This window comes from Callospermophilus lateralis, chromosome 20 (genome assembly GCF_048772815.1).
Source record: "Callospermophilus lateralis isolate mCalLat2 chromosome 20, mCalLat2.hap1, whole genome shotgun sequence".
In the NCBI taxonomy this organism is placed as follows: domain Eukaryota; kingdom Metazoa; phylum Chordata; class Mammalia; order Rodentia; family Sciuridae; genus Callospermophilus; species Callospermophilus lateralis.
In genome coordinates this window covers 6,594,064-6,619,562 of record NC_135324.1, presented here as the reverse complement: position 1 = coordinate 6,619,562, position 25,499 = coordinate 6,594,064, and the positions used below count along the sequence as shown (strand labels likewise).

Here is a 25,499-nt window from a genome sequence, read left to right as displayed (position 1 = left end):
CACTGTGACCAGAGGGATGGGGTGCTGTGATTGACCAAGCTGGGGTCATGCATCTACCCTCACTTGACAGTGACAGTTACACAACATCCACATGCAAGAGGCAAGGGACATTTATCCAGCAGAAAGAAATTTGCCATCTTTCTTATAGCTCAGTTCACAGGTCACTTCCTCAGGGAAGCTTCTCCTCCCCTGTGCCTTCTGTGGACCTCAAGTTTCCCACACTAAATTATTCTCTGACTCTCCTTCAGACTAGTCTGGGAACTTGAGACAGGGACAAGAGCTTATTTACCTGTTTCTCAGGCCTAGCTTTCTCCCCAGGCTGAGCTGCTGCTGGTGGCTGTCTGTCTAGCATTCGCTGCCCCCTCCCTACTCAAACCATGTTGGGTTCCACCCTTTCCTCCCATGGCATAGTGGAGTAGCAAACTCCACTCTATAGACTAGCTTACACCCATTAGAGCCATCCTTTGCCAAGGGAATGTTCCAGGAACAGGCATGTGAGCCCTCGTTTGGGTAGCTGAGACATACAGATACCTGAGAAAGAGCTTTTTGCTCTTCTAAGTGGGCCCTGGGAGCCAGCCAGCTCCTGCTCTCTCCAGTGCTGGATATAAATGAGGGAGCATTTGGCCTCAGCTGCCATGGCCTGCCACCCCATAGCTGGCAGGGAACCCCCCCGACTGAAGAGGAAGCTGACATGGTGGAGGTTAGTGGGGTGACAGTTGAAAAACCTACACCCTTGATGGCCCTGTGAGTTGCTGGATTGGCCCATCCTGAATTCAACCCTGCCCTAGAACTGCCGGGAGCCCTGCCACCATGTTTCTGGGGTGTTCTGTTACCTGTAGCAACAAATAACCTCAGGAAGGCCTCCCTGACTGAATGCCCCGTTGAGTGGGCCAGGCTAGGCTACCAAGTGTGCCCTCTAAGACCACTGCCTCACACACAGTCCTTCCCACCTCACAGTCACAGACACTCAAAACACCTGGATGTTTTCTGTTTTTTTAAAAACCACAGCAGTCACTTTATTCTTAAGTTTGCACTTTACAAAACCACAAAGGAGAAGTCCTTGGTGGGGGAAGGGAGTGGGGGATGGTGAAGAGGGAAAAGAGGGAGACCCAGAAACTAAGCCTTGCCCCTGGGGACCAAGCAGAAACTGGACCCTAGGACAGCCCAGTAGGGCCTCCTGCAACCTAGCTGTACAGAGCTAGGCCTAAAGACCTCAGAAGAGGGCTGTAGTCCTCTAACGACTGTCACCATTTGATGGGCAACCATAGGCCAAGGCTTTTGCACCCAAAGAAGGAAGTGGGCCTGCACCAGGGCTACCCATCAAGCAGCTTCAGGATGCTCTCACGCTCCTTCAGGGTCTTCCAGGCCTGGTCCTTTTCCTTCTTGGTGGGGGTCCGCTTCTTCTGTCGGGCAGCCATGATCTTTCGAAAGGCATCCATGACCTCATTGTCTGCCATACGGACCCGTTGCCTTAGCTCCTGTCGGCTCACCTCCTCCTTCGCCAACCTGTGGGGAAAAGGGGCCATGCTCTTCCCACCTCCAGAATGTGGCCCCTCCTTCCAGACTCAGCCCACCATCCTAGGCTGGCACTCCTGAGGACCATTTCACACAACCATGACCAAAGTGTCAAGTTAATGAACACGCTTATATGGTGCTATGGCTAGCCACTATTTTAATCTCCTGAAAAATACGAACTCATATTGATCATGGAGGAGGCTATGCACATGTGAGGCAGGGGGTATGTGGGGAAATCTCTGAACTTTCCTCTCAATTTTGTTGTGAACTTAAAACTGCTCTAAAAAATATGTAGACACACATACTTTGATTGATTCTTCTAATAATCCTATAAAAGAAGTACTGTTATTCTCATGTTAACAATGAGGACACTGAGGCTCAAGAAGGACAAGAGATGTCCCAAGATCCCACACTTAGTGAGGGAGATTTGGAGTAAGCTGGCTCCAAACTCTTCTTGTTTTTTAAAATTTTCTTTATTCTGCTAGGTGTGGTGGTGCACACCTGTAATCCCAGCAACTTGGGAGGCTGAGGCAAGAGGATCACAAGCAACTTAGTGAGGAGACCCTGTTTCAAAATAAAAAATAGAGGGGCTGGGGCTCAGTGGTAGCACACTTGCCCGGCATGTGTGAGGCACTGGGTTCAATTCTCAGCATCACATGTAAATAAATAAAATAAAGGTCATTCAACAACTAAAAATAAAAAATAAAAATAAAATAAAAAATAGAAAGGAGTGGGGATGTAGGTGAATAGTAAAATGCCCTTGGGTTCGATCCCTCCAAATTTTTAAAATTATTCTCATTTATTTTGGGGGTCCTAGGGATTGAACACAAGGCACTCTACTACTCAACTACATCCCTATCCCTTAAAAAAAATTTTTTTTGAGGTGGGTACTGGGACTGAATTCAGGGGCACCTGGCCACTGACCCACATCCCCAACCCTATTTTGTATTTTATTTAGAGACAGGGTCTTACTGAGTTGCTTAGTGCCTCACCAGTGTTGAGGCTGGCTTTGAACTTGAGATTCTCTTGTCTCAGTCTCCCAAGCCGCTGAGATTACAGGCATGTGCCACCACACCCGGCCCTTTTTAAAAAATTTTGACACAAGGTCTCACTAGTTGCCCAACTGCCCTTGAACCTGTGATCCTCCTATCTTAGGTTCCCATGTTGCTGGGATTACAGGCAGGTGCCACCTCACCCAGTTCCAAACTGTTTTTAAACAATGGTGTTTAAAAAGTGTTCTGGTGCTAACAAGAGATCTGTTTACTTCAGCATCCATATTCCATAGCAGCCTAAGGCCTTAGTAGGCCTGAGGCCCATAAGAAGTAGGGAGTGCTCAATCAGTCCCTCCAAGTAAGATCTGACTTGTGAATTCCGCTGATGATGGAATTGAAGGTCATTAAGAGATCTGGTCCAACCTGTTTACTTGTTTAGAAGGGAAGCCTGCTGCTTAGGTAAGGAGTGTCTTGTTTAAGACCCGGAAGTTGGTCCACTAGGGCTCAGGGCTATCTCTGGCCTTCTGATAGTCTTAAACTAACTCTCCACTGCTCATTACTTCTGCAATGACACATGTGACTCTTCTCTCTTCTAGCTCTTTCTCCCCTTCCCTCTGTGCCTCTTTCATTTGTATTTCTTCTTCTTGCCCTTGAGAGGGAACATGAACTAGAAAGAGGCTTAGATTCAGCCTTGGGCTCCAATCTCAGTTTGGCTGTTTAATAGCCGTGTGACCTTCAGCAGAGCATTTCATTTCACTGGACCTTTATTTCCTCATTTGGTAAACAGGGAAAATACTACCTACTACCTGGGTGGTTGTCAAGATTAAAGGAGAAGGTGTGCAGAAAGCCCTGACACATAGTTGGCACTCAGGACACATTAGTTCCTGTTATCCTTAAAACCCTACCAGCTTGTCAGCAACTACTTCTGGCAGTGGTGCATCTCTTTTTCTTTTCTTTTTTACTGGTGTATTATAGTTGTCCATAATGGTGGGATTTGTTGTTATATATTAGTACATGCACATAATATAACAATATAACGTGGCCAATACTGAATGGCGCATCTCTTTACTGATCATCTACTAATAGACTGGAGGTCCTTTGCTCTGCCTTTCTTCCTAGCCCCCAGGACAATGTCAGAAGAGATGATAAGAGTTTGGCCAAATGAACAAGTGTCTTGCCTTGTCAGGGTTTTGTGAAAATAAGACACAATACCTGTCTGAGAGAAGCAAACAATCTTGTGTAGGTTGTTTCTTTTCTTTCTTTTTAGTCCTGGGGGTGCTTTACCAGTGAGCTGCATTCCTAGCCCTTTTTATTTTTTGAGACAGGACCTTGCTAAATTGCTTAGGGCTTAAGTTGCTGCAGCTGGCCTTGAAGTTGTGTTCCTCCTATCTCAGCCTCTCAAGTTGCTGTGATTACAAGCATGTACCACTGTGCCTGGCTTGGGTTATTTCTTGATCTCCCTAATAACAGGACAGTTCCTACCATGGTCTTCCTCCAAATGTCACCTGTATCCTTGTTGTGATCAACGTAGGGCAAGATGGATGGGAATTCATATAAAATGAATAGCACCATAACTGATTCCCTAAACAATGAGTTTTTTTTTTTCCCCCCACCTGGTTCTGGTGACTAAAACCAGGAGCCAGTGAGCTACATCCCTAGGCTTTTTTTTTTTTCCATCTTATTTTTACACTGAGATTACAGGTATATGCCACTGTGCAGAACAAGTTTTAAAACACTGGTCACTTTCAAGTGATAGACCAATAAAAATCATACATGTCCAAAAAAATGTTAACAGTTGATCAATTTAGGGGGAGAGCATATTTATATTATTGTATTATTCTTTCTGATTTTTTTCTTTGAATGAAGTTTTTCATAATATGAATTAAAACCATGAAAGAAAAAGAAAATAAGGTGAGGGCTGGGGACAGCTCAGGGGTAGAGCGCTTGCCTAGCATGTGTGAGGCCTGGGTTTAATTCTCAGCACTACATATAAATAAATAAAATAAAAGTCCATTTGCCGGGCTCAGTGGTGCACATCTGTAAGCCCAGCAGTTTGGGAGACTGAGACAGGAGGATCATGAGTTCAAAGCTAGCCTCAGCAATGGCGAGGTGCAAAGAACTTAGTGAGACCCTGTCTCTAAATAAAATAAAAAATAGGGCTTGGGATGTGGCTCAGTGGTTGAGTGCCCCTGAATTCAATTCCCCCGTCTCAAATAAATAAATAAAGATCCACCGACAACAGAAAAAAAAAAGGCTGGGATGTAGTTCAGTGGTTAGGAGCTTCTGGGTTCTAGCTCCAGTACCAAAACAAAACCAAAAACATCAGGCATAGTAGAGCACACCTGTAATCCCAGTGACTTAGAGGGCTGAGGTAGGAGAAGCACAAATTCAAGGCGAGCCTCAGCCCCTTAGTGAGAACCTTCTCAAAGTAAGAAAATAAAAAGGCTAGCAATATAGCTCAGTGGTAGAGCATCCCTAGATTTAACCCCCAGTACCGGAAAAACAAAACAAAAATCCCTCAAATCAATCAATCACAGGTGCCTGAAGGCCTTAGTCCTGTGGAATGAGACTCCCTCAGAGGCATAACCAGAGGGGTGTTGCCCAACACTGATATTTTTTTCCAAGACTTTCCTGGTGATGCAAAGGCTCAGCTAGGTTTGAAAACCTGTCTAAAGCCTTGAGAGGTGACCAGCAGTGGCTGAGGCCTCCTTGGCCTCTTCCTTGAAGCCCCTAGACCATGCCTCTGGTCCACACTCACCTCAGCAGGTCATGCTTTTTGGTGCGGTTGTGAGCACTGAGTGCCTTTAGCTCAGCCTGTCGTTTGCGCAGCTCAGCAAGGACCTCATCCTCTGAGTCCTCTGCAGGGCGGTCCTCGGACTCCAAAAGGCCCTGGGCAATCAGCTCTTCCTTAATGCGGCTCTCCAGGGACTTGGTATGCGGCACACTGTGGGGCAGGCAGGCCCCCTTAGTCTCCAGAAAATGGCCCCTCAGCTCTAGGGTCATCTTGGAGGGGGTGTACTCAGAAGTTCCCAGAGCTTCCTAAGGTCAGGGAACACTTTCTATTTGCTCTGGGAACCCCCTCTATTCCCAAATATAGATACACACATACATATACATATTTTCCAGATTTTGCTATACATTAATTATAATGTTTGCTATAAATTATTCCAGGGAAAACTATGCATACACATTTAAATATATTTTAAGTAAAAATAGGATCATACTGTCCATACTGGACTACAATGAATAGTTTCACCATTTGTTACTCTATTGTTTATATGCTTTTATATCAATTAAGTATTTTCTTTAATATGATTCACAGTTGCAAGTTACCTCATCATATGGAGGTAGTAGGACAACTGAGCCAACAAATCCCCTTCAGTCGGGCATGCAGGCTACTTATACGATAAGCAGTATGAACTAGCCTGTACTCAGCCTGTGTATGCAGAAAAGCTGGGCTAGCGCTCATGATGAGACTTCTACTGGGCTTTACTAGACTCCCCAGCCTTGCTGTTAATGCAAATCTCCCCACATCAAGATGAGCAAAAGCCAAAAGCCAAGCAAGGGCCAGGCTGCGAGGTGTAGACAGGATGCCACTTACCTGAAGGGCTTGTTCTGATTGCGGGGAGAGGTGCTTGCCCCATCGGCCCCTGATTCTTTCCCAGACATGTCAGGAATAGGAGAGTCCTCCATAGGGGAAATAATATTTTCCTGGAAGACCACAGAAATGGAGTGGAAAGAGAAAGACTTGTAGTATTTCACTTTCCTACTCATCTTCATAGATAAGCCTTCAGGGGCCGGAAATACCCTTTAATTTTTTCATTTCACCCTCTCCTGGGAAGCCTTAGCAAAAAGTGTTGATCATTCTACAGATTCCTTTGTTGTTGTGGTTGTTTTGGGTATTGATACCAGAAACAGGAAACACAGAAGAATAATGATAATAGCTCAACAACAGTAGTAGGAGCAGCTAAGGTTGATAAAGCATTTGCAAGGAACCCCACACTGTGGGACATGTGTGGGAGAGGGGAGCGAGCCAACCCAACTGTGCTCTCCTTTCTTCTATAATAGCTGGGCACAACTGCATTTCCTAAGTTCCCTTGTAGTCAGGTGTGGCCATGGAATACTTTTCTCCAGGGGAAAATAATCAAGAGATGTCCCAGCTAGTTATGGCCCCCAAAGCTTCCTTTACATATTGCTCCTTGTTGCCCGGCACAGTGGTGTATACCTGCGATCCTAGTGACTCAGGAGGCTGAGGCAGGAGGATCGAAAATTTGAGGTCAGCCTCAGCCAACTTAGCAAGGTCCTAAGGAATTTAGTGAGACCTTGTTTCAAAATTAAAATTAAAAAAGACTGAGGATGTAGCTCAGAACCTGGGTTCAATCCTCAAAACCAACCAACCAAACATACTCTTCCATTTTCAATCTTTGTAGGATTGAAGTAGCAATCACACCCAGAGTGACTGTGCAAAGCCACCATCAGCAGGCATCTGTCTTGGTGGTGTAGGGCCATGACCTTCCCCTACCTCTACCTTATTCAACCTGGAACATGTGCCCCAGATTGTTAAATGAGAGAGAAATAAATTATTGTCTTTGAGACAAAAGAAGAAACTGAGGCTCAGTAAGGTTGTGCCCAAGATCAGGCAGTGGGTATTAAGATAAAGACCCTGAAGTAAGGGTTTGATCCTACCTTTGCCTATTAGCTGTGTGATCTTAAGCAAACCTTTCTGAACCTCAGTTTTCTCACATGTAACGCAGAGCTAACCACTGTCACTGCTCGCATAAGATGTGTGGAAAGCCTCACACAAGACGTAGCCCTTTGCCTACACTCAGCAAAAGAGACTGTGGAAGAGAAGCTATCTTTGGAGGTTAGAGACTAGGAAGGATGTAAGACTAGCTTCTAGAATATAGTAATGTTTTATTTTGTGATCTCTAATACAAGCTTATCTGTGAAATTTTATAAAGCTGATAAACATAAAGCTCTTTCTCCTTTTTTCTTTTAAATTATTTTGTACAGGGGATTGAACCCAGGGGCGCTTTACCTCGGAGCCACATTCTAGTCCTTTTTATTTTTAATTTTGAGACATGGTCTTCCTAAGTTGCTCAGGGTTTTACTAAGTCGCTGAGGCTGGCCTCAAATTTGCCATCCTTTTTTTGGCAGGGTACTGGGGATTGAACTCAGGGACCAACACTCAACCACTGAGCCACATCCCCAGCCCTATTTTTTTGTATTTAGAGATAGGGTCTTAGTAAGCTACTTGGTACCTTGCTGTTGCTGAGGCTGGCTATGAACCTGTGATCCTCCTGTCTCAGTCTCTCAAGCTGTTGAGATTACAAGTATGCACCACTGTGTCCAGCCAAACTTGCCATCCTTCTGCCTCAGCCTCCTGAGTCACCACACTGGATAAAACATTTTTTTTTTAATTGTACATGGACACAATGCCTTTATTTTATTTATTTTTATGTGGTGCTAAGAATTGAACCCACTGCCTCACGCCTGCTAGGCAAGTCCTCTACCACTGAGCCACAACCCCAGCCCTAAAGCATTTTTTTTAAAAAGGAAATGTGGTTCCTGTTTTGAGCTGGCATACTCACCTCCACCAGGGCCTGCAGGAGGCGCTGTGTGAGGGCACCAAAGGGGCACCCATCTTCTGGCTGTTCATGCTGGGCTTCTGACTTCTTCAACAGAGCATCCACATCTGAGGTAGGCAGAATAGAGAAGGACAGGTGGGCTGAAGATGGAAACCCAAGTCCTGACCTGGGGTGGGACAGGAAGGGAGGGGCAAGGAGGAAGGAACCTACCTTTAGTGTCTAGTTCAGTCAGTGGCCCCATGAGGCCTTTCTTCTTGTCAGCCACAGCTGCTGCCCGGGCCCCGTCCTTCTGCTCTTCCAGCAGGTCCTCCTGGGCCCAGCGCTGGGAATAATGCTTCCCCAGGGGTGGGATCTGTGGGAGAAATGCCATTTAGCCTTGAAGGGTAAACACTAGCTGGCCATGCCTAGAGCATGGAAGGCTCTGCTTGCACTTGACATTGCCAGCAAGCTTTCCACTCACTTATTTTTACTGTCTCCCAAGTCCTTAACCCAGGGTCATAGGTGGTGCCACATACAGATGAAAAGGGACAAAGAAGATAAAATCTCTACACTCACATTCTAGACAGGCACATAAAGAACCAAAACACAGCTGGGCACAATGACGCACACCTGTAATCCTAGCAATTTGGGAAGCTGAGACAGGAGAATTCCAAGTTTAAGGCCAGCATCAGTCATTTAAGCAAGAACCTCAGCAACTCAGTGAGACCCTGTCTCAAAATAAAAAATAAAAAGGGGTAGGGATGTAGCTCATTGTTTATATGCTTTTATGTCAATTAAGTATTTTCTTTAATATGATTCATAGTTGCAAGTTACTTTATCATATGGAGGTAGGACAACTGAGCCAATAAATCCCCTTCAGTTGGGCATGCAGGCTACTTACATTACCTGGGTTCAATCCTGAATTGAAATGATTTCCTAACTATGGAGTCCAAAATAATATGGACATATGGGCTGTCTCAGTCACAACTATTGCCTCCACAGAAGAGAACTAGGAGATTCTGGGTGAAAGCAAATTGCTTGAGCTTACTACTGCCTATATGGATTGCTTTTTCAAGTAATTTGGTAGTTGTTTTGTTTTGTTGGTTGAGTATTGACCATAGAGCCTCTCAAAAGCTAAGCATGGGTTCTGACACAGAGGTAGAGCCTGTCCTCAAATTTTAAAAAAATTCAGACACGTGAAATTAAAGAGGTAGATTCAAGGTGCTGTGGTAGTACAAATATGCGAATATTTTGCTGTGAAATGTGAAGTCATTTTGGTGGTGGTAATATGAGATCAGGGCCTTGAAGGGAAAGTCAATCCCTCAAGGGGAGAAGAGCTTATGTACGGGCCTAGAGACCTAGAGTGATGGCAAGGTACTTGGCAGGGCTGGTAAATACAGCAAGGAAGAGGGATGTGGCCAAGGAAACTAGAAAGGGGCACTGGGGCCGTATCACCATGAACCAAGACACTTAAACTCAATCCTGTGGATAACAGCAGCTAGGCCAGGCCTGGAAGCAGGCCCACATCATAAGCACCTCTGATTATGGCAGGTGAGCTATTGTAGAGGACCCCCGCCCCCCAAGTACTTTCTCATATTTTCTTTAATAAAATATGCTTTTATTTTCATTGTAGAAAAACTAACTTTTAATGTGGGCATAGTAGTGCATGTCTGTAGTCCCCAGCCACCGAGGGGGCTGAGTCAGGATTGCTTGAGCCCAAGGGTCAAGGCTAGCTTGGACAATATAGTGAGATCTGTCTCTTTAAAAATTCTTTTAAGCTGGGTGTGGTGGCACAAGCTTGGAAACAATCTTCAGGAAACAGGATGCAGTAAGATCACAAGTTCAAGGACAGCATGGGCAACTTAGTAGGACCCTGTCCATAAATAAATAAATAAATAAATGGGCTGGAGATATACCCGTTTATATCTCCAGCCTGCCTATCTATCTATCTATCTATCTATCTATCTATCTATTTATTTATGGTGCCCTTTGGTTTGATCCCCAGTATCTCTCATACACACACACACACACACACACACACACCACACACACACAATTCTCATATATTAAAGTAAACTCAGTCTGAGGCAGGAAGACTGTAAATTCAAGGTCAGCCTCAGCAACATAGTGAGACCCTGTCTGAAAATAAAAAATATAAAGGGCTGTGACTTGGTGGTTAAGCACCCCTGGGTTCAATCCCTAGTACACCCCACCCCCACAAAAAAAGAGGCTCTATAAAAGGTGAAGGCTTGAACTAAAGCAGAGGGGATAGAGATGAGGGGACAAGGGGGAACTTCACTGATGTAGCTGCCTGAGGCTGTGGTGCCATGTCTGGGGTCCAGAGAAAGTGGTGCAAGAAGAAAGCTGAGAGTCTAAGCCTGGAGTCTGGATAGGCTAATGCAGCATACAGGGGGCTGCCAGGGTAGGGAAGGGCACAGGATGCATGGCTCTGCTGTCTATGATTCTGAGGCACCACTGACCCTCTTGTTCTCCCCCTTGTCTGTGCAAGCCCAGCATTTCTACCTTGTAATGTTCAGCTTCATCTTCTGGGGGTTTCAGGAGTTCCTCCAGCGTGCGCACCTCCTCACTGGTGATATCAGCACAGTAAGGCTCCACAGAAGCCCAGAACCTGTAGGGAGAAGCAGATCCTGAGTGAGTACCCTTCTGGGCCTCAGTCTTGGGTCCTCCCACTATGTTCTCTGACCAGAACCTGTTGGGGGCATCGTTCTTGGGGATCCGTGGCACATCGATTGGGTCATCAGTAAATTCATATTCCTGGATCTTGGGTTGAAGGTTTTTGGATTTGGGTCGCCCAGGGCCAGGGCCTGGCCCATGTCCAGCCTTCCCTTCCAGTTTCTGCTTCTTGGGTTTCCCATGTTTAGGGGGAGCTCCAAGCTCATGGTCTCGACCCAGTTTCATGAATCTTCGGTCACCTTTCTTATCCTGCCAGTCAGTAAGGATCTGAAATTTACAGAGATTGTCACTGAGAAGGAGGGAAGACATAGAATAACTCTTTTTTTTTTCCAATGAATAAATTAGGATCTAGAATTCAAGGAAGCTCCAGGATTTTCCCCTTACCGTTTTGCTTAACAAACCCCTAATCATCCTTTAAAACTCAGTTGTTTTTTTTAACGGATCTTTGATTGATTGATTGATTGATTGATTGATTTAATATGCTGTGCTAAGGAGTGAACCTAGGGCCTCACACATGCCAGGCAAGTATTCTACCACTGAGCCACAACTCTAGCCCCTAAAACTCAGCTTTCATAGGATTTTATTCACATACTTCTCAACTTTCCATTCACCTATCTGTCTGTAGTCTTATTCACCTATGTATCACCCAAGCTACTCACACACAGTAGAAAAGTCAAATAAATGATTAGACCCCAGTTCATGTCAGCCCTGGGAAAATATGCTGGAGGTGACTTTTTGTGAAGACTCCCAGTAAACTTTAACTTCAACAGCCTGCAAAGCTTTCCTTGCTTCAGTTACCTAGTTTCCTTGGTTTTAAAACCTAACTGATTGTACCACAAATCCTTTTAGGTAAAGTTAAAATGGCATCTCCTCCCTCTCTGAATCTGGCACCTTGTACTTCCACTGGAGACCCAATCATGTTGACTGAACACACTGCAAAAGCACTGTAACTTGTCTCTTTACTGGACTAAGCTACCCGAGATCAGGAAACTTACCATAACCATCTCTATTCCCCAAGATCCAGATTGGTGCCTAGGACTTGGAGCTCTGGGGATGTTAATACACTGAATAAAAATAACTGTAATAGTAGCTATAAATAACATTTGGAATGTTTACTTAGTGTCAGACACTGGGCTGAGCCTTTGCAAACATTCTTTTAATTCTCACAAAAGATCTAATGTGAATTCTATTGTTAAGCCCACTTTGCTCACAGGCTCATAGATAGGAGCTAATTTTCTCAAAGTCACATAGGTAAGAAACATCAACATTACCAAGTGTTTAGGCAAAGGTTCAAATCTAGATCTCCCCATTCCTTTTAGTTGGCAAGTTCCCTGATGGCAAAATGGTTCTAAATTATCTCCCTCTACTGACTAGCACAGGACCCAAAACATAATGGTAAGTGGGATCAATAAAAGCTTAGTGAATGAGAACACTTGCAATTTACAAGGATTATGAACATTATATGTATTTAATGTATCACATGAGCTGTTTGTGTATCTCTCTCTTCCCATCAGTCCCTCAACCTCAGCATATGAAGCTAACCTAATGACCCACCCCATAACTTGACACAGTGCATTTCCGGTGATGTCCCCTCTTTGGGGTATCACCTGGGTTTCAGCCTCCAGCACGCGCAGACGCCGGCTGGCAGAGGACAGCAAAGTTTCAAGCTCCAGCTGCAAGGTGTCCAGCTCCTCAATGCCGATGCCATCATCCTCAGAGCGGGCCAGCACTGCTGTGTAGCGAGGACACACCTTCAAGTGGTCCACAGATTTGAAGTCATGGAACTGCAACGGGCAGTCCTTTAGCTCACTCATGGCCCAAGAGATGTAACCCTGTGGAGCTGGACAGAAAAGGGCTGTTGATGGGAGACAGTGGCATGAGAAAAGCCCAAAGGCTTCTTCCACTGGGGAATTCAACAAGAAAGTCAAGTTTCATCCTTACTCACAAGTCTGACAGCACAGATCCTATTTACAAAGCACCCACCATGCACTAAGCTAGGTGCAGAGCTTATCTTACTGAATTCCTCACCCACCTCCATAAGCAGGGACCACTGTGATGGTCTTTTTACAGAGAAAGAAACTAAGACTCTGAAAGAGTGAGGACATGCTTAAGCTTCCAAAACTCAACTTGACCCCAGGTAGTTCCTGAGTGTGCAGTCTCTGTGCCCAGGCTTCCTGATGCCCTTCCCTCCTGTTCTTCTCCTGAGCCTCTGAGTTTCAACCATCCCCCTCCTTCCAACATTCCCTGTGCCTCCCAGCCTCTCCTTGTTTCATCCTATTCCACCTTTTCCCCTTTCTATGCCACCTTGGCTGGTTTGGAAAGCTGGTCGGGAGACAAATCTGAGTTCAAGCCCATTTTCTACTTATGTGCCCCTGAACACGTTATTTAAACGGAGTCTCAGTTTTTCCATATGCGAAATGGGGACAAAACAAGAGGTCTCTGTTTCCCCCATAGAAGTATGAATCTGTAAAATGGGGACAACAGTACCTACCTACCTGGGATGTGCTGAGGATTAAGAGATGATGCCCAGTTCAGTGCCTGGCACCGAAGAAGTGGGACTGCTTAATGGCTGCCCCACCCGTGGGTCGCCTCAACGTCCCGCCTCCAGCGTCCCCGTCCTCTAGGGAGCCCCTAACGCAGCCCCCGCCCCCTCTGTCTCCTCTCTGCGGCCTCCCGCGGCCCCCGGGCCGCAGGAGGGGGCGGGGAGCCGTGGTCTAGCCGAGCAACCGCCCCGGAACTGGCTATGGGCGGAACCCTGTAGTTGACGCGGGGGCGGGGAGACGGCTAGGGCGAGCCCACCGAGGCCAGCGGGGGGTTGGGGTGCGGGCAGCCAGCGAGCCTGCGGAAGGCCCCTGTAATAGGCCTCCAGAGGACCCTTGGGGACAGCCTGAGGCCGGGGGCGGGGCTCGGCAGCCGATATCTCCTCGCGGCAGTTTGCTCCACCAAGCCCCAGGGGCTGCAGGTAGGAGGGGCGCGGAGAAAGGATGGGGGCGCAGCGCCGGAAGGAACGTAAGCTTCTCCGCCTCGGCTTGTCCTAATTTGGTGCCCAACCTAAGGTCGGGCTGTACTATTGTATGATAGGGGGAAGGCTACGGGAAAAGGTAGCCCAAGAGTCGAAAGCATGAGGGAAAGATGCATGGGTAGAGGGAAAAATTTGATTAGTGATTTGGAGCTTCAGGACTTTAAAGATACCATGATAGTCCCAGCTTGAAAATTTCATGACGATCCAAACGTTCCTAGACTGTCCTGCCCTGTTCTGAAAACAAGATGGTGCCGCCCGGAAGTTCGGGCGGAGACTGCGGCTGCGCTGCTCGCGAAGGGGCAGTCGTCGCGGGGCCGGCCACTTCCGCACTTCCGCTTTCCGGCCCAGCCAGCGCCCGCGATGGTGAGAGAGCCGGGCCCCGCGCCAGGGACCCCCTCAATTCTGTCTTAAGGCTACGGGTTTAGGGGAGATGCTACTTCGCCGCGGTGACCTGGGGCCGAGGGGTGTCAGAGAGTGTGGGGGCACGATGAGGGTTGGAAAAAGGGTGGGGCGCGGGCCAAAGTGAGGAAGGGGCAAGCAGGGAAATTGGCTGATAAGAAGCAGGCCTTGCGGCTTCCTGGTTGGGCATGCAAGGCAGGTATAGAATATTCCTGAAGCATGGAGGAAGCCGGAAGCGGGGCATCTAGGCTTGTGGTAGTGCCTGAAGGCCCGCAGTAAGCCAGTAGTCTTGTCTTGATGCCGCTGAAGTATGTATTAGGGCTACTTCCTTGTCTAGACTAGAGCTTCAGTGAATACATCCCCTCGTCCTCTCTTTCCTTCTTGACTCCACTGTTTTACCGAATCAGGTGCCCACTTTTCCTTGTCCTCCGGTGGGTACCTCCAACCTTGCTTCTATCCCAGTGGAAGGTCACTCTGTGTTGCCTCTATTCACGGGTCATCCTATTCAGAGCTAAACTGTGTTGACTTTATGTAAAGTCGTACTGTCCATCCCTCCCTTCCTGGGAATCTTTCCCTTTCATATATGTGATAGTTCCAGGGAGTTGTGACTGTGGCTCACCACCTCTCCTTCTTATCACTTTTCTTGCCTCCAGGCTTTGGTGACCTGTGTTCTGGTGACTCCTCAGTCTGCATTCCCAGCTGACGTTCAAGGATCACCTAGTTGTCTTGAAATTAGACCACTAGTTCAAAAGCCTATCTAAACCACCTATTCCTCCTGTGCTACTTTTCATACCTCGCTGAGAAATGTGGTGATGGGGTTTTTGTTTGTTTTGTTTTGTTTTATTTTGGTCTGATTGAGAAGGTGCTTTTTTAACCTATTTATTTTTGCGGTTCAAGAGATAAAATTCAGGGCCTCATTCATGCTAGGCAAGCTCTCTGACACTGAACTACCTCTCCATGCCTGTGTGTGTGTGTGTGAGAGAGACAGAGAGAGAGAGAGAGGAGGGAATGTCCTTGGAAAGGAATCTGGGGTGCTCTACCACATTCTCAGCCCTTTTTATTTTATTTTATTTTGCATTAGGGTCTGGCTAAGTCACCCAGGCCACTTGGGATCTTCCTATCTCAGCTGCTGTAGTAGCAAGGATTACAGGCATGCACCATATCTGGCTTGATTTTTTAAAAAATTCAAGTTTGAGACATTTCATCATTCTATCTTATTTTATCCATAAAAGTAAGGCATCACAGGGTTGGCCAACTAAATTTTACCTTTATATTTATTATCTATAAATGTTGACAGGCATGTAACCATTGCTACAATCAAAGTACAGAATCTTTTCATCACCCCACAACATTTTTTCCAGTCCCTTTGTAATCCTCTTCTTTTCCCCAACCCCAAGTACCACTGATTTTTTTTTTGTCCTTATAGTTTTGTTTGCTTTTTCCATATTGTTTTATATATAGAATTCTTACATGTACTAGCTTTTTATTATTATTATTACTTTACATGATGCAGGGGATTAAACCCAGGGCCTGGCACATGCTAGGCAACCACTCTACCAATGAACTATACCCCGTTCTCTAATATATAGACTTTTAAGTATGGTTTTTTGCTCTAATACATTTGAGATCCATTCATGTTGTGTGTATCATAGTAGTTATTCCTTTATTGCTTAATATCATTTTTTTGTATGAGTGGACCATTTTTTTTTTTTTTAAATATCATTATCTTCTGCATCTAATGTCAGTCCTTGTGGTTCTCTGTCCTCTTTACTGTCCCTGTCCAGGTTCTCATAAGAACTTCTTGAATAACCCTCTCTGCTGTATGTCTCACTTCCCTCTCCAGCCCATTCCCCAAAGAGCCACTGTGCAGCTGAAGTCGTGTAACTTCCTCCTCAGAAAGCCCCAGTTTAAAAGAAAAGCTAAGTTAGTAGCCTAGCGTATAAGATCCTCATGATTTTAGACCAGCCTTCTGTTGGCAGCTTCATCTATACAATCTAAAATGCTTCACATGTACAGAAACCTTATACTTGTTACTGCTATTGGAACTCCTAATGCCCTTTTTTATTCTATCCTTGTTATTTCATTTTTTTCTACAGAAAGTTGGTAAGACACTAAATGTGAGGTACTGAGCTAGCTAGGTCCAAGCTATGTAACTGAATGAGGTAGACATGGTTTACAGTCTAGTGTGAAAGAGAAATCACTTTACAGGGAGACACAAAAGATATGTCATGGTAAATTATAATAAATGCAAAGAAGGGGGAAGTCAAGAAAGATTTCTTTGAGGACGGAAGAGACCTTCCCTAATAAGCTGAGCTCTGAAGGGTTGAAGCAGAAAGAGGAGAAAAGCCTCCAGATAGGTGTTCAACTTGTATAATGTCTTGAGGTGAGAAAGAACTTGACTAATGTAACTAACCAGTGTAGGTAGAAGCTGATTCCTCTACTGGGAATGTTTTTATAATTATTATTTTTTTCCTCATTGTAAACTCCTGATCCTATATCCAGTCAAAACCAGTTTTTTTTTCTGTCAGTATAGATTACTTATAATTCTGATTGTTTTGTACTTTGTCCTACATGTCCCACATGTCCTCCACCCAGTTGAGCTATTTGAGGGCAGAAATGATCTATACATCTTTGAATTCCCAGCTAGCTCACTGGCTGGCAAATGGTAGATCTCTGTGCTTATTGGCTTAATGTACAGGTCAAGAACATTCACCTGGGTACCTCTGGATCAATTACTTGGCACCTTTTACATTTGGAGCTGGATGATTCTGTTGTATGTCACAGGATGTTCAGCATCACCTCTGTCCTAACCATAACCCTGTCCATTTAATACCAGTTGTACCCAGACAAGTCATGACAATTCATATGTTTATTCTGAATGTCTCTTGTCAGGCAAAATTGCTTCCTGTTCAGAACCACTGCTCTACACTTAAGACTGAAAGGCATCTTGAAAGCCTAATGGGTTCTGTTCACTGTGACATCCCATAGCTGGATGCTCTCGGACCAGCCTGGCTCCAGGAGAGCTGGAGTAGTAGACCAGTGGGGTGGGTGAGGCAGATTCTGATTCTCCCCAACTCTTTGTTTTTTTTTCTACAGACTGCCACTCTCCGCCCCTACCTGAGTGCCGTGCGGGCCACACTGCAGGCTGCCCTCTGCCTGGAGAACTTCTCTTCCCAGGTTGTGGAACGACACAACAAGCCAGAGGTGGAAGTTAGGTAGGAAAGGAAAACATCATCGGGGGCAAAGTATTAGTGCTATTTAGACAGTGCCATGAACCTATGTCCTGGAATTGTCAGGATAGCTTCAGTTCACATAATTTGTCTTGCTGCCAAGGTGAACAGTGATTCCTGATTTGGAGTGAAGAAAAGAGGGTCAGTGGGTTGGCAGGGCAAAACCCAGGGGAATATTTCTTTTGGAGCCAAGACTGCCTGAACAGGGCTGTTCATGAAGTAACTCCTGTGGCTTTATTGAATTCATTGGCAGTTTAAGCAGAGTTTAGATAATTTGGTTATCTTAGATGCCATCTCTACACGTCTCTGTTGTTGTTGTTACTTCACATTGAACCCAAGGGTATACTCTACCACTGAGCTACACCCCCAGGACCACCCCAACACCTTTTTTTTTTTTTTTTTTTTTTTTTTAATGTTGAGACTGAGTCTCTTAAGTTGCTGAGGCTAGCCTCAGACTTGTGATCCTCCTGCCTCATCCTCCCAGGTTTCTGGGATTACTGATGTGCACCACCACACCCAGCTACTATTATGCTTCTTAATATACATGGTTTCTACTAGACATTTAAAAATATTAACAGCTCACAGATTGCCACAGTTAACTACCCTAGAGATATCAGAGATTTGGAGGTGTTAAATTGAGACCTGAGCTTATAGGAGTCCCAATGGTACAAAAGTGAATCATTCTAGGTTAATGATTAAAGGACTTTAGGGCTGGAGATGTAGATTAGTGGAAGAACATTTGCCTAACTTGCATGATGCCCGGGCTCAACCCTCAATCATGTCCCCCCAAAAGAAGAAGAAATTAAAAGAGGCCAAACTGTCTTTATTCAGTTTTAGCCTGTCATTATTCTGGAACAGATGCTTTCCTCATCCCCTAAGTGGCATATTGGTTTGCCTATAATTATTAAAATCAGCTATCTTTGGCAAAGCTCTTAACATGTACTAGGCACACTGTTTAGACATTTTGAACCTTTTTGATTTCTCCTAATCTTCACCTGTGAAATAAGAATCAGAGTCATTTTACAGATGAGGAAGTTAAAATTCCAATCCTGTGACATGTCCAAGGAACATAACAGGAAGCTGAATTTCAAAACCTTTTTGCCCTGACTCCAGGGCCTGTGCTCTTTTTGCTGCAGAATATGCTCCCTGGCTTCTGTCTTGGAGCATTCTTGCTTGTTAATCTTCTATAGTTTGGATTCTGTGGTCTCAATGATGATAGGACCTGCTGTGAGGTCATCTTAACTCTTCTTTCTCTAATAATGAGGTCTCTGTGACTTTGTGTTTTCAGGAGTAGCAAAGAACTCCTATTACAGCCCGTTACCATCAGCAGAAATGAGAAAGAAAAGGTGCTGATTGAGGGCTCCATCAATTCTGTCCGGGTCAGCATCGCTGTGAAACAGGTGAGTCACCATGCAGGAGGCCCATAGTTAAGAAGTAAAGGGTCCCCATCTAACAGACCAATGTGGCATATTTAGTTTAGGTTCTGCTTGCTTGAATGTACTCAGGAAATGATTTGCCAAAACAGGTCAGAAGAATAATATGAGCAGTTATGTCCAGTAGACCTTGCTCTGGATTAGAATGCAGTTAAGGTTGTAGGACAAGTTAGGGATCAGGTCACAGAACCATTCTTAAGGAATGAGGAATACATTTACTTAAGAAAAAAAAGTAATGCCAGTACCAATTTCATAGCCATACTGTCTGCCACTGCCACTTAGTTTAAGAAATAAAGTACCAGGGATGGGTTGTGGCTCAATGGTAGTGTGGTCACTTAGTATGTATGAGGCACTGGATTCAATACTCAGCACCACATAAAAATAAAGACAATAAAGTCCATCAACAATTTAAAAAGTACCAATTCTGCTGTTTCCTCAAACAGCATTTCACCAATATCTATACTTCCTGCTACAGTGCTTGACGTATTCATGTACAACCTGGATGGTTAATTTACTTAATGGATTTTGAAATTTTGACTTATTTTCCCTTTCTCAAATTGGAAAAGAAACTTTATGCCATAAATGGAAATACAGTATCACTTTCCACAATCCATTACAACTCTAAAAATAAACACAATAAAAACAATGTTATTCAATTCAAACTAGATACTATTACCTACATAAAACTCCAACATGAGGTCTGCTGTCTTTATTCAAAATGGAAGATTGCAAAAGCCTGTGATCCCCGCTGCTAGGGAGACTGAGTCAGGAGGGTCACAAATTCAAAGGCAGCCTCAGCAACTTAGCAAGAACTTGTCTCAAAATAAAAAAGAAAACAAAAAGGGCTGGGGATGTGGCTCAATGGTAAAATGCCCCTGGGTTCAATCCCCAGTCCAAAAAAAAGGCAGCTTTGAATGGAGATGTGGACTGTGAAAGAGCTGATAAGAGGTTTGCCAGAATTGCCCCCCTGGAATGGATGAGGATGCTGTTACAGTAATGCTTCATTAGGATAGAGGGGCCCTTAAGTAGATCCTCCTTTCAGTTGGCATCTATGTCCCCACCATTCACAGTTTTGTCAGTGATTGACCCCAGTACCAAATCCCACTGTCTCCCATGGGCCTGAGGGCAGTTGGGTCCAAATACCAAGCTACTAGTTGTTTTTGGCCTCCCAGTGTCAGCTTTAGAGAACCATCTTTTTCCTTTGCTCTCACCAGGCTGATGAGATTGAGAAGATTTTATGCCACAAGTTCATGCGCTTTATGATGATGAGAGCAGAGAACTTCTTTATCCTTCGAAGGAAGCCAGTGGAGGTAAGACCTTATATATCTATGTCTCTAACTCCTGAGATTCTGTGCCTGGGTGGCCTATAATTGTCTGTTGAGCCAGGATTGCTACTTCTTAGGTGTTTGTGTGTGTGTGTGTGTGTGTGTGTGTGTGTGTGTGTTGCTGGCTATTGAACCCAGGGCTTCGTGAACACAAGGCAAGCACTGTACCACTGGGCTACAGCCCCAGCCTGCTACTTCTGCAGCTATAGGATACCCCCTGACTGAGGTGAGAGTCAGCCTTCATCTCAGCTGGAGTAGTAGCAGACAAGATTAGAAGCTTAGGGTCTGTACATCACTCATTACCAGAGTCTACAATATAACAGCAGAAAGAGCTCAATGAATTAGAAATCCTTTTAAACGTGCTGGGGATATAGCTTAGTTGATAGAATGCTTGCCTCGAATGCACAGGGCCCTGGGTTCAATCCCTAGCACCACAAAAAGAAAGAAAAAGAAATCATTTTAAACTCTGCCACCAATTTGAATCTTAGTTTTTCAAAGCCACAGTTAACATTGGGTCAGTTGTGGTCTGACTTTGTACTTGACTCCTTTACACAGACTCCCTACCAGGTTAACTTAAAATATCCCTACCAGCTGCAAGGCAGAGCATGGGCAGAACAGGCAGATGTGTTGATTAGACACACCAGATGTGCCCGCCAAGTTTTTCCTCATCTTGAGCCAAAGAGAGATCTCCTGGTCTTAGAGCTAACTTCAGTGGCCATATAGAGTAAATAAAATTGCTCTTCATTACACACCCTCTTGTAGTAAAAGTCTCACCCCTCTTCCATGTATCTAATCTCTGGACTAAGGTCTTCTTTATTGTTTGATTGGATTATTCTGAAGCAAGATTACAAGTCCCTTCATTCTCCCTTAACTTATTTTGAATGCAGGGCTTTTTGTGCCACAGATAGTTTTCCAGAGGCATCTGATATATACAAAATTCTCTTCTGGGTTCAGTTGTTTGGGTCCACAGGATGTGGACTCCTAACTGACAGAGCCAGTTATCTTGGGAGAAGATTACAGCCAGCTGGAAGCATGTGGGTAAGTAGAGTAGAAAACATGGCCAGTTAAGTGTCCCCTGGGGCTAATTCTCTCCTGTTTCTTCTCTTCCTCCTCCCTACCTTCCCTAGGGCTATGACATCAGTTTTCTGATCACCAACTTCCACACAGAACAGATGTACAAACACAAGTTGGTGGACTTTGTGATCCACTTCATGGAGGAGATAGACAAGGAGATCAGTGAGATGAAGCTATCAGTCAATGCCCGTGCACGTATAGTGGCTGAGGAGTTTCTCAAAAATGTAAGTAGGGGGCTTTCCTGCTTTCCTGCCTGAGGTGGAAGGAGCTATGGGTTGTGTGGAGTTAGCGCCTGGTGGGAAAGAAGTGCCAAATTTCCACATCTTAAAATGTCCACAAAATTCTTAACCTATTCTAGTTCAGCCCCCAAGTGAGGCTAGGGAAGTGCATGTGCCAAGTTTCCAGAAACATAACAGTTAATCGTCGTGTAATTCCATTTCTCAAACAGAATTAAATATCTTTCTTTAGCCTCTGTTTCTGAGGCTTCAGGTCCTGATTTCCTCAGCCTGTTTCCCATCACTTTGATGGCTTAAGGCCTCTGGATCCCTCTGAAATTGTTTGTGCCTTTCTAACAGAAAGGACTGCAGTTCTGAAGAGGAGGTAGTGTTTACATTGAGAAATTGATGACATAGTTGTTCTTGTTTAGATATTAAGGACATGCCTTCTTAGGCATTTTCCCCCTTTCTTCCAAACAATCCTTGGTTTGTTGATATGTTCCACTCAAAGTTGACTGTGATCCCCAGATGGTAGGTTTAGTGTTTACTCCTCCCAGTTCATACAGATCACCCAGAAGGAGCTCAGATTTCTAAAAATGGAAATTAACACACTTCCCCTGGAATTTAATCATACTGAGGGTGGCCCAGTGCACAAAATCACTGTACCATGTGTGCAAGGGAGTACTGTCGTCCAGCTGCCTACCAGTCAGACCTCCTGGGTGTCAGTCTGACTATTTCCTTTGCCTACTCAGCTATGTCACTGAGCCTCTCAACTAAGCCTGAGTTTCCTCAGCTGTGAAATGAGGATGCTATTAATATTTACCTTTCAGAGTGGTTGAACTTTAAATGAGATCACGTATGTCAAATGTAACACCTGATACCTAGTAAGCTTTCTGTGTATGGTGGTACCAAAGTTTATTCCCAGGGCACTAGGAGGCCTCTAGATTCAACTAGCATGTTCACAATTCCTACTTAATATTCAAAACAGGAGTCTAATACTCCCATGCGTTTGACATGTGAAAAATGTGGTGTGTTTTTTCTCCTATTTAAAAAACACAAAATTCTGCTAGCCACAGTGGCCCATGCCTGTAATCCCAGTGGATTGGGAGGATGAGACAGGAGGATTGTGAGTTCACAGCCAGCCTCAGCAATGGCAAGGCGTTAAGCAAGTCAGTGAGACCCTGACTCTAAATAAAATACAAAGTAGAGATAGGGTTGTGTCTCAGTGGCCAAGTATCCCTGGGTTCAATTTCTGGTACTTAAACAGAAAACCCAATCTTTTGAGTTAAGTGTTACTATGTGATTTTGCCGCGTGGGGATACTGGGGATTGAACTTAGTGGTGCTTTCCCATTGAGTCATATCCCTAGCCCTTTTTATTATTTTGAGACAGGTGTTCACTAAGTTGCTGAGGGCTTCACTAAATTGCTGAGGCTGACCTTGAACTTGTGATCCTCCTGCCTCAACCTCCCAAGTTGTTAGGATTACAGTAATGTGTGCCACTGCACCCAGCAGGTGTTACCATAATTATAGATGAATAAACTGAGGTCTATTTAATCACCTGCTAAAGGTTCCAGAGCCAGGAAGTGGAGGAACTAGATGTGGAATTGGGTTTTCTGTTGTAAAGATCTAAGACAGTACCACAGTACCTGGTGGGATTACAAATTCAGGTACATACACAGATCAGGCAGCAGCACATGTGAGCGAGGTGGGCTGAGTGGGGACCTGGTGAGCTGGGGCCTCATTTGAGGAACATTGCCACCATGTAGCTCCAGCCTGTTGTACTTTTTGAAAGAATTCCAAATCTAGATTTATATATGACATCTTCCGTGTTATCAAGGTTGGCAGCTAATTCATAGTCTTTTAAGCACCACATGGGCTAATCTTTGGGCTATGCTCGGTCATCAGCCATTGATTCACAGCCTCTGGCTTATTAAGTATTGTTCTTGGCACCATGGGGCATACTTGAGGGCAGAAAATTTTCTAAGGCCTGTGTTGGTTGGAGGATCACCCAAAGCTGTATCCCTCTCACCTTGGCCTGCAGAGTTCCCATGTCTTTTTGTTTTGTCTTTGGTATTAGGCATTGAACCCAGGAGTTTTTGACCACTTGAGCTACATCCCCGGCCCTTTTTATTTTCTGTTTTGAGACAGAGTCTTGTTAAGTTGCTTAGGGCCTCTAAGTTGCTGAGACTGGCCCTGAACTTGTGATTCTTCTTCCTCAGACTCCTGAGTTGCTGTGATTACTGGAGTGCACCCTGCACCCAGCTCTGAGTCCCCATGTCTAAAGAAGGCAACTTCAGTTTATACGTAAGACACTGACAGAGCTTTATGGCAGCATCCATAGCAACAGTCTAGGGGAACTATGGAGAAGCCCTCGATACTTATCTAGTGCTAGATTTAGGGTCAGTGCCCCCACAGGTCTCTGCTGAAGATTGGCTGAGTTAAGAGTGTGCTCAAAGGATGTTCTGGGACCCAGCCCCACCCTTCAGAACTCTGTGTACAGTGGCAGCTCTCAGATCAACCCATCATCCATGAGCAGGCCCACCCGGATACAATAATAACCACCATTCACTGCCTCTTGGTTCTCTTGACAGTTTTAAACCATCTGGCTGGATCTCGCGGCCTACCCCCTCAGCCTCTCCCTGTGTCTCTGCGAAAGCATCCTGGAGTCACTCCCCAGAGCGGCAACGGCAACAGCGGCAGCAGAAGCGGGGAGCTGGGTCGGGTGGGCACTAGATGCGGGAGGGGGGTGGTGTGCTTGCTAGCTGGGCAAGAAAGCAGCAGTGGACCTGCCCCAAGGCCACACGTGCCTGGTCAGGCTGGCTTCTGATGTTCAGTCCCCTGGGCTGGGACAGATTTTTTTTAACGTCTTGAAACTTAAACTTTGTGCTTGTAGGAGACTGTAACCTTTTTGTCTTTTTTTTTTTTTTTTTTTTTAAACAAACAACCTCCACCTCCAGTGGCTGTGACTGGTCCCAGTGATTGTACCTTATTGGTCGCTGTGGGTCTGGGCGGGCCTGGAGCCAGAAGGCGACTACTTTTTCTCCCCTGTGCTACCCCAGGTGGGGGGAGAGGGAGGTTTTAGACTCCAGTTTCTCTCCATTGCTCTCTTAATCCCAAGCCTCCTTGGGCCCAGTAGAAGTGGTGGGAACCCTCTATGAGCTTCCTGAGCTCTGCCTGAAGATGGCCTCCCAGAATTCAATGGGGACAAGGGCTGAATCCATGAGTACCAGCCATACCTAGGAGCTGGAGCCCAAAAGCCAGGCAACTTCTGGCTGCATGGGGCCGCTTGGTGCCCTTCCAGCTGAGAGGGGCCACTGTCATGCTTTGTCTCAGCGCAGTGCCTGTGCTAGAGGTGTGGAGAGGTAAGTCCTCCTCCAGAGCTCCCACTGGGCCCTCTCCGCCTGCTCTGGCTCCTCTGCTCCCACACGCTCGGTTTCTTTTCTGATTCTAGTGGATCCTCCCACCCCTGATTAAAGTCTCTTCTTGCCCTTTTGGGGCTGCATGAGGTCTGAACTCTGTGTGTATATGTGAAGGGAGGGGAGGTGGTGCTATTTTTATTTCCTGAGACCAAGCAGCTGGTGCTTGGGCCTGGAGCTCCCCATCAGTCTTATAGATTGATCCTACCGTTATCCCTGCCAAAGACTCCAACCCAGTGACCATTGCAGTCTAAGTACCATGTGTTTCTGAAAATGTTCTCTCTGCCTATTCAGTGTTGGTGCTCTTCACATGATCTCATGTGGGCTAAAAGATAACCTCAGAGAAACATCCGTCCTATTTTTGGATAAGAAAACTGAGGTTCAGTGAGATGAAATAGCTTGCTGCAAGTCTCCAGACCATGAGCCAGAAGTTTAGACTTCTGCCTGGGCTAAAGCAGTAGTTATTTCTTTTGGTACCAGGGGTTGGACCCAGGGGTGCTTAAGTACTGAGCCATATCCTTACCCCTTTTCATGATTTATTTTGAGACAGGGTTTTTTAAAGTTGCTCAGGGCCTTGCTCAGTTGCTGAGGTTGGCCTCATATTTGTGATCTATCT

The 25,499-nt window shown here is 45.4% G+C and overlaps 2 protein-coding genes across 3 annotated transcripts; one reads left to right on the top strand and one right to left on the bottom strand.

Annotated features, from left to right (window-relative positions):
* Positions 1 to 1,009: 1,009 nt before the first annotated feature.
* Tada3 (transcriptional adaptor 3) lies at positions 1,010 to 13,788 on the bottom strand. Of its 2 annotated transcripts, none has more exons than XM_076841065.1 (9): positions 13,260 to 13,788; positions 12,376 to 12,608; positions 10,785 to 11,035; positions 10,598 to 10,703; positions 8,306 to 8,447; positions 8,099 to 8,202; positions 6,109 to 6,218; positions 5,266 to 5,451; positions 1,010 to 1,506 (listed from the first exon to the last, which is right to left on the bottom strand). In XM_076841065.1, the coding sequence occupies exons 2-9, from the start codon at positions 12,580 to 12,582 to the stop codon at positions 1,314 to 1,316; spliced, it is 1,299 nt and encodes a 432-aa protein (XP_076697180.1). In that variant the 5' UTR covers positions 12,583 to 12,608; positions 13,260 to 13,788; the 3' UTR covers positions 1,010 to 1,313. The 2 variants fall into 2 exon arrangements, with proteins under 2 accessions (XP_076697180.1, XP_076697179.1); XM_076841064.1 differs by having other exon boundaries at positions 13,264 to 13,788.
* On the top strand, positions 13,662 to 24,362 carry Arpc4 (actin related protein 2/3 complex subunit 4). Its single transcript, XM_076841072.2, has 7 exons — positions 13,662 to 13,730; positions 14,009 to 14,153; positions 17,286 to 17,404; positions 18,708 to 18,819; positions 20,067 to 20,162; positions 21,305 to 21,475; positions 24,059 to 24,362. Exons 2-7 carry the CDS (start codon positions 14,151 to 14,153, stop codon positions 24,062 to 24,064), a joined length of 507 nt encoding a protein of 168 aa, XP_076697187.1. The 5' UTR covers positions 13,662 to 13,730; positions 14,009 to 14,150; the 3' UTR covers positions 24,065 to 24,362.
* Positions 24,363 to 25,499: the final 1,137 nt, after the last annotated feature.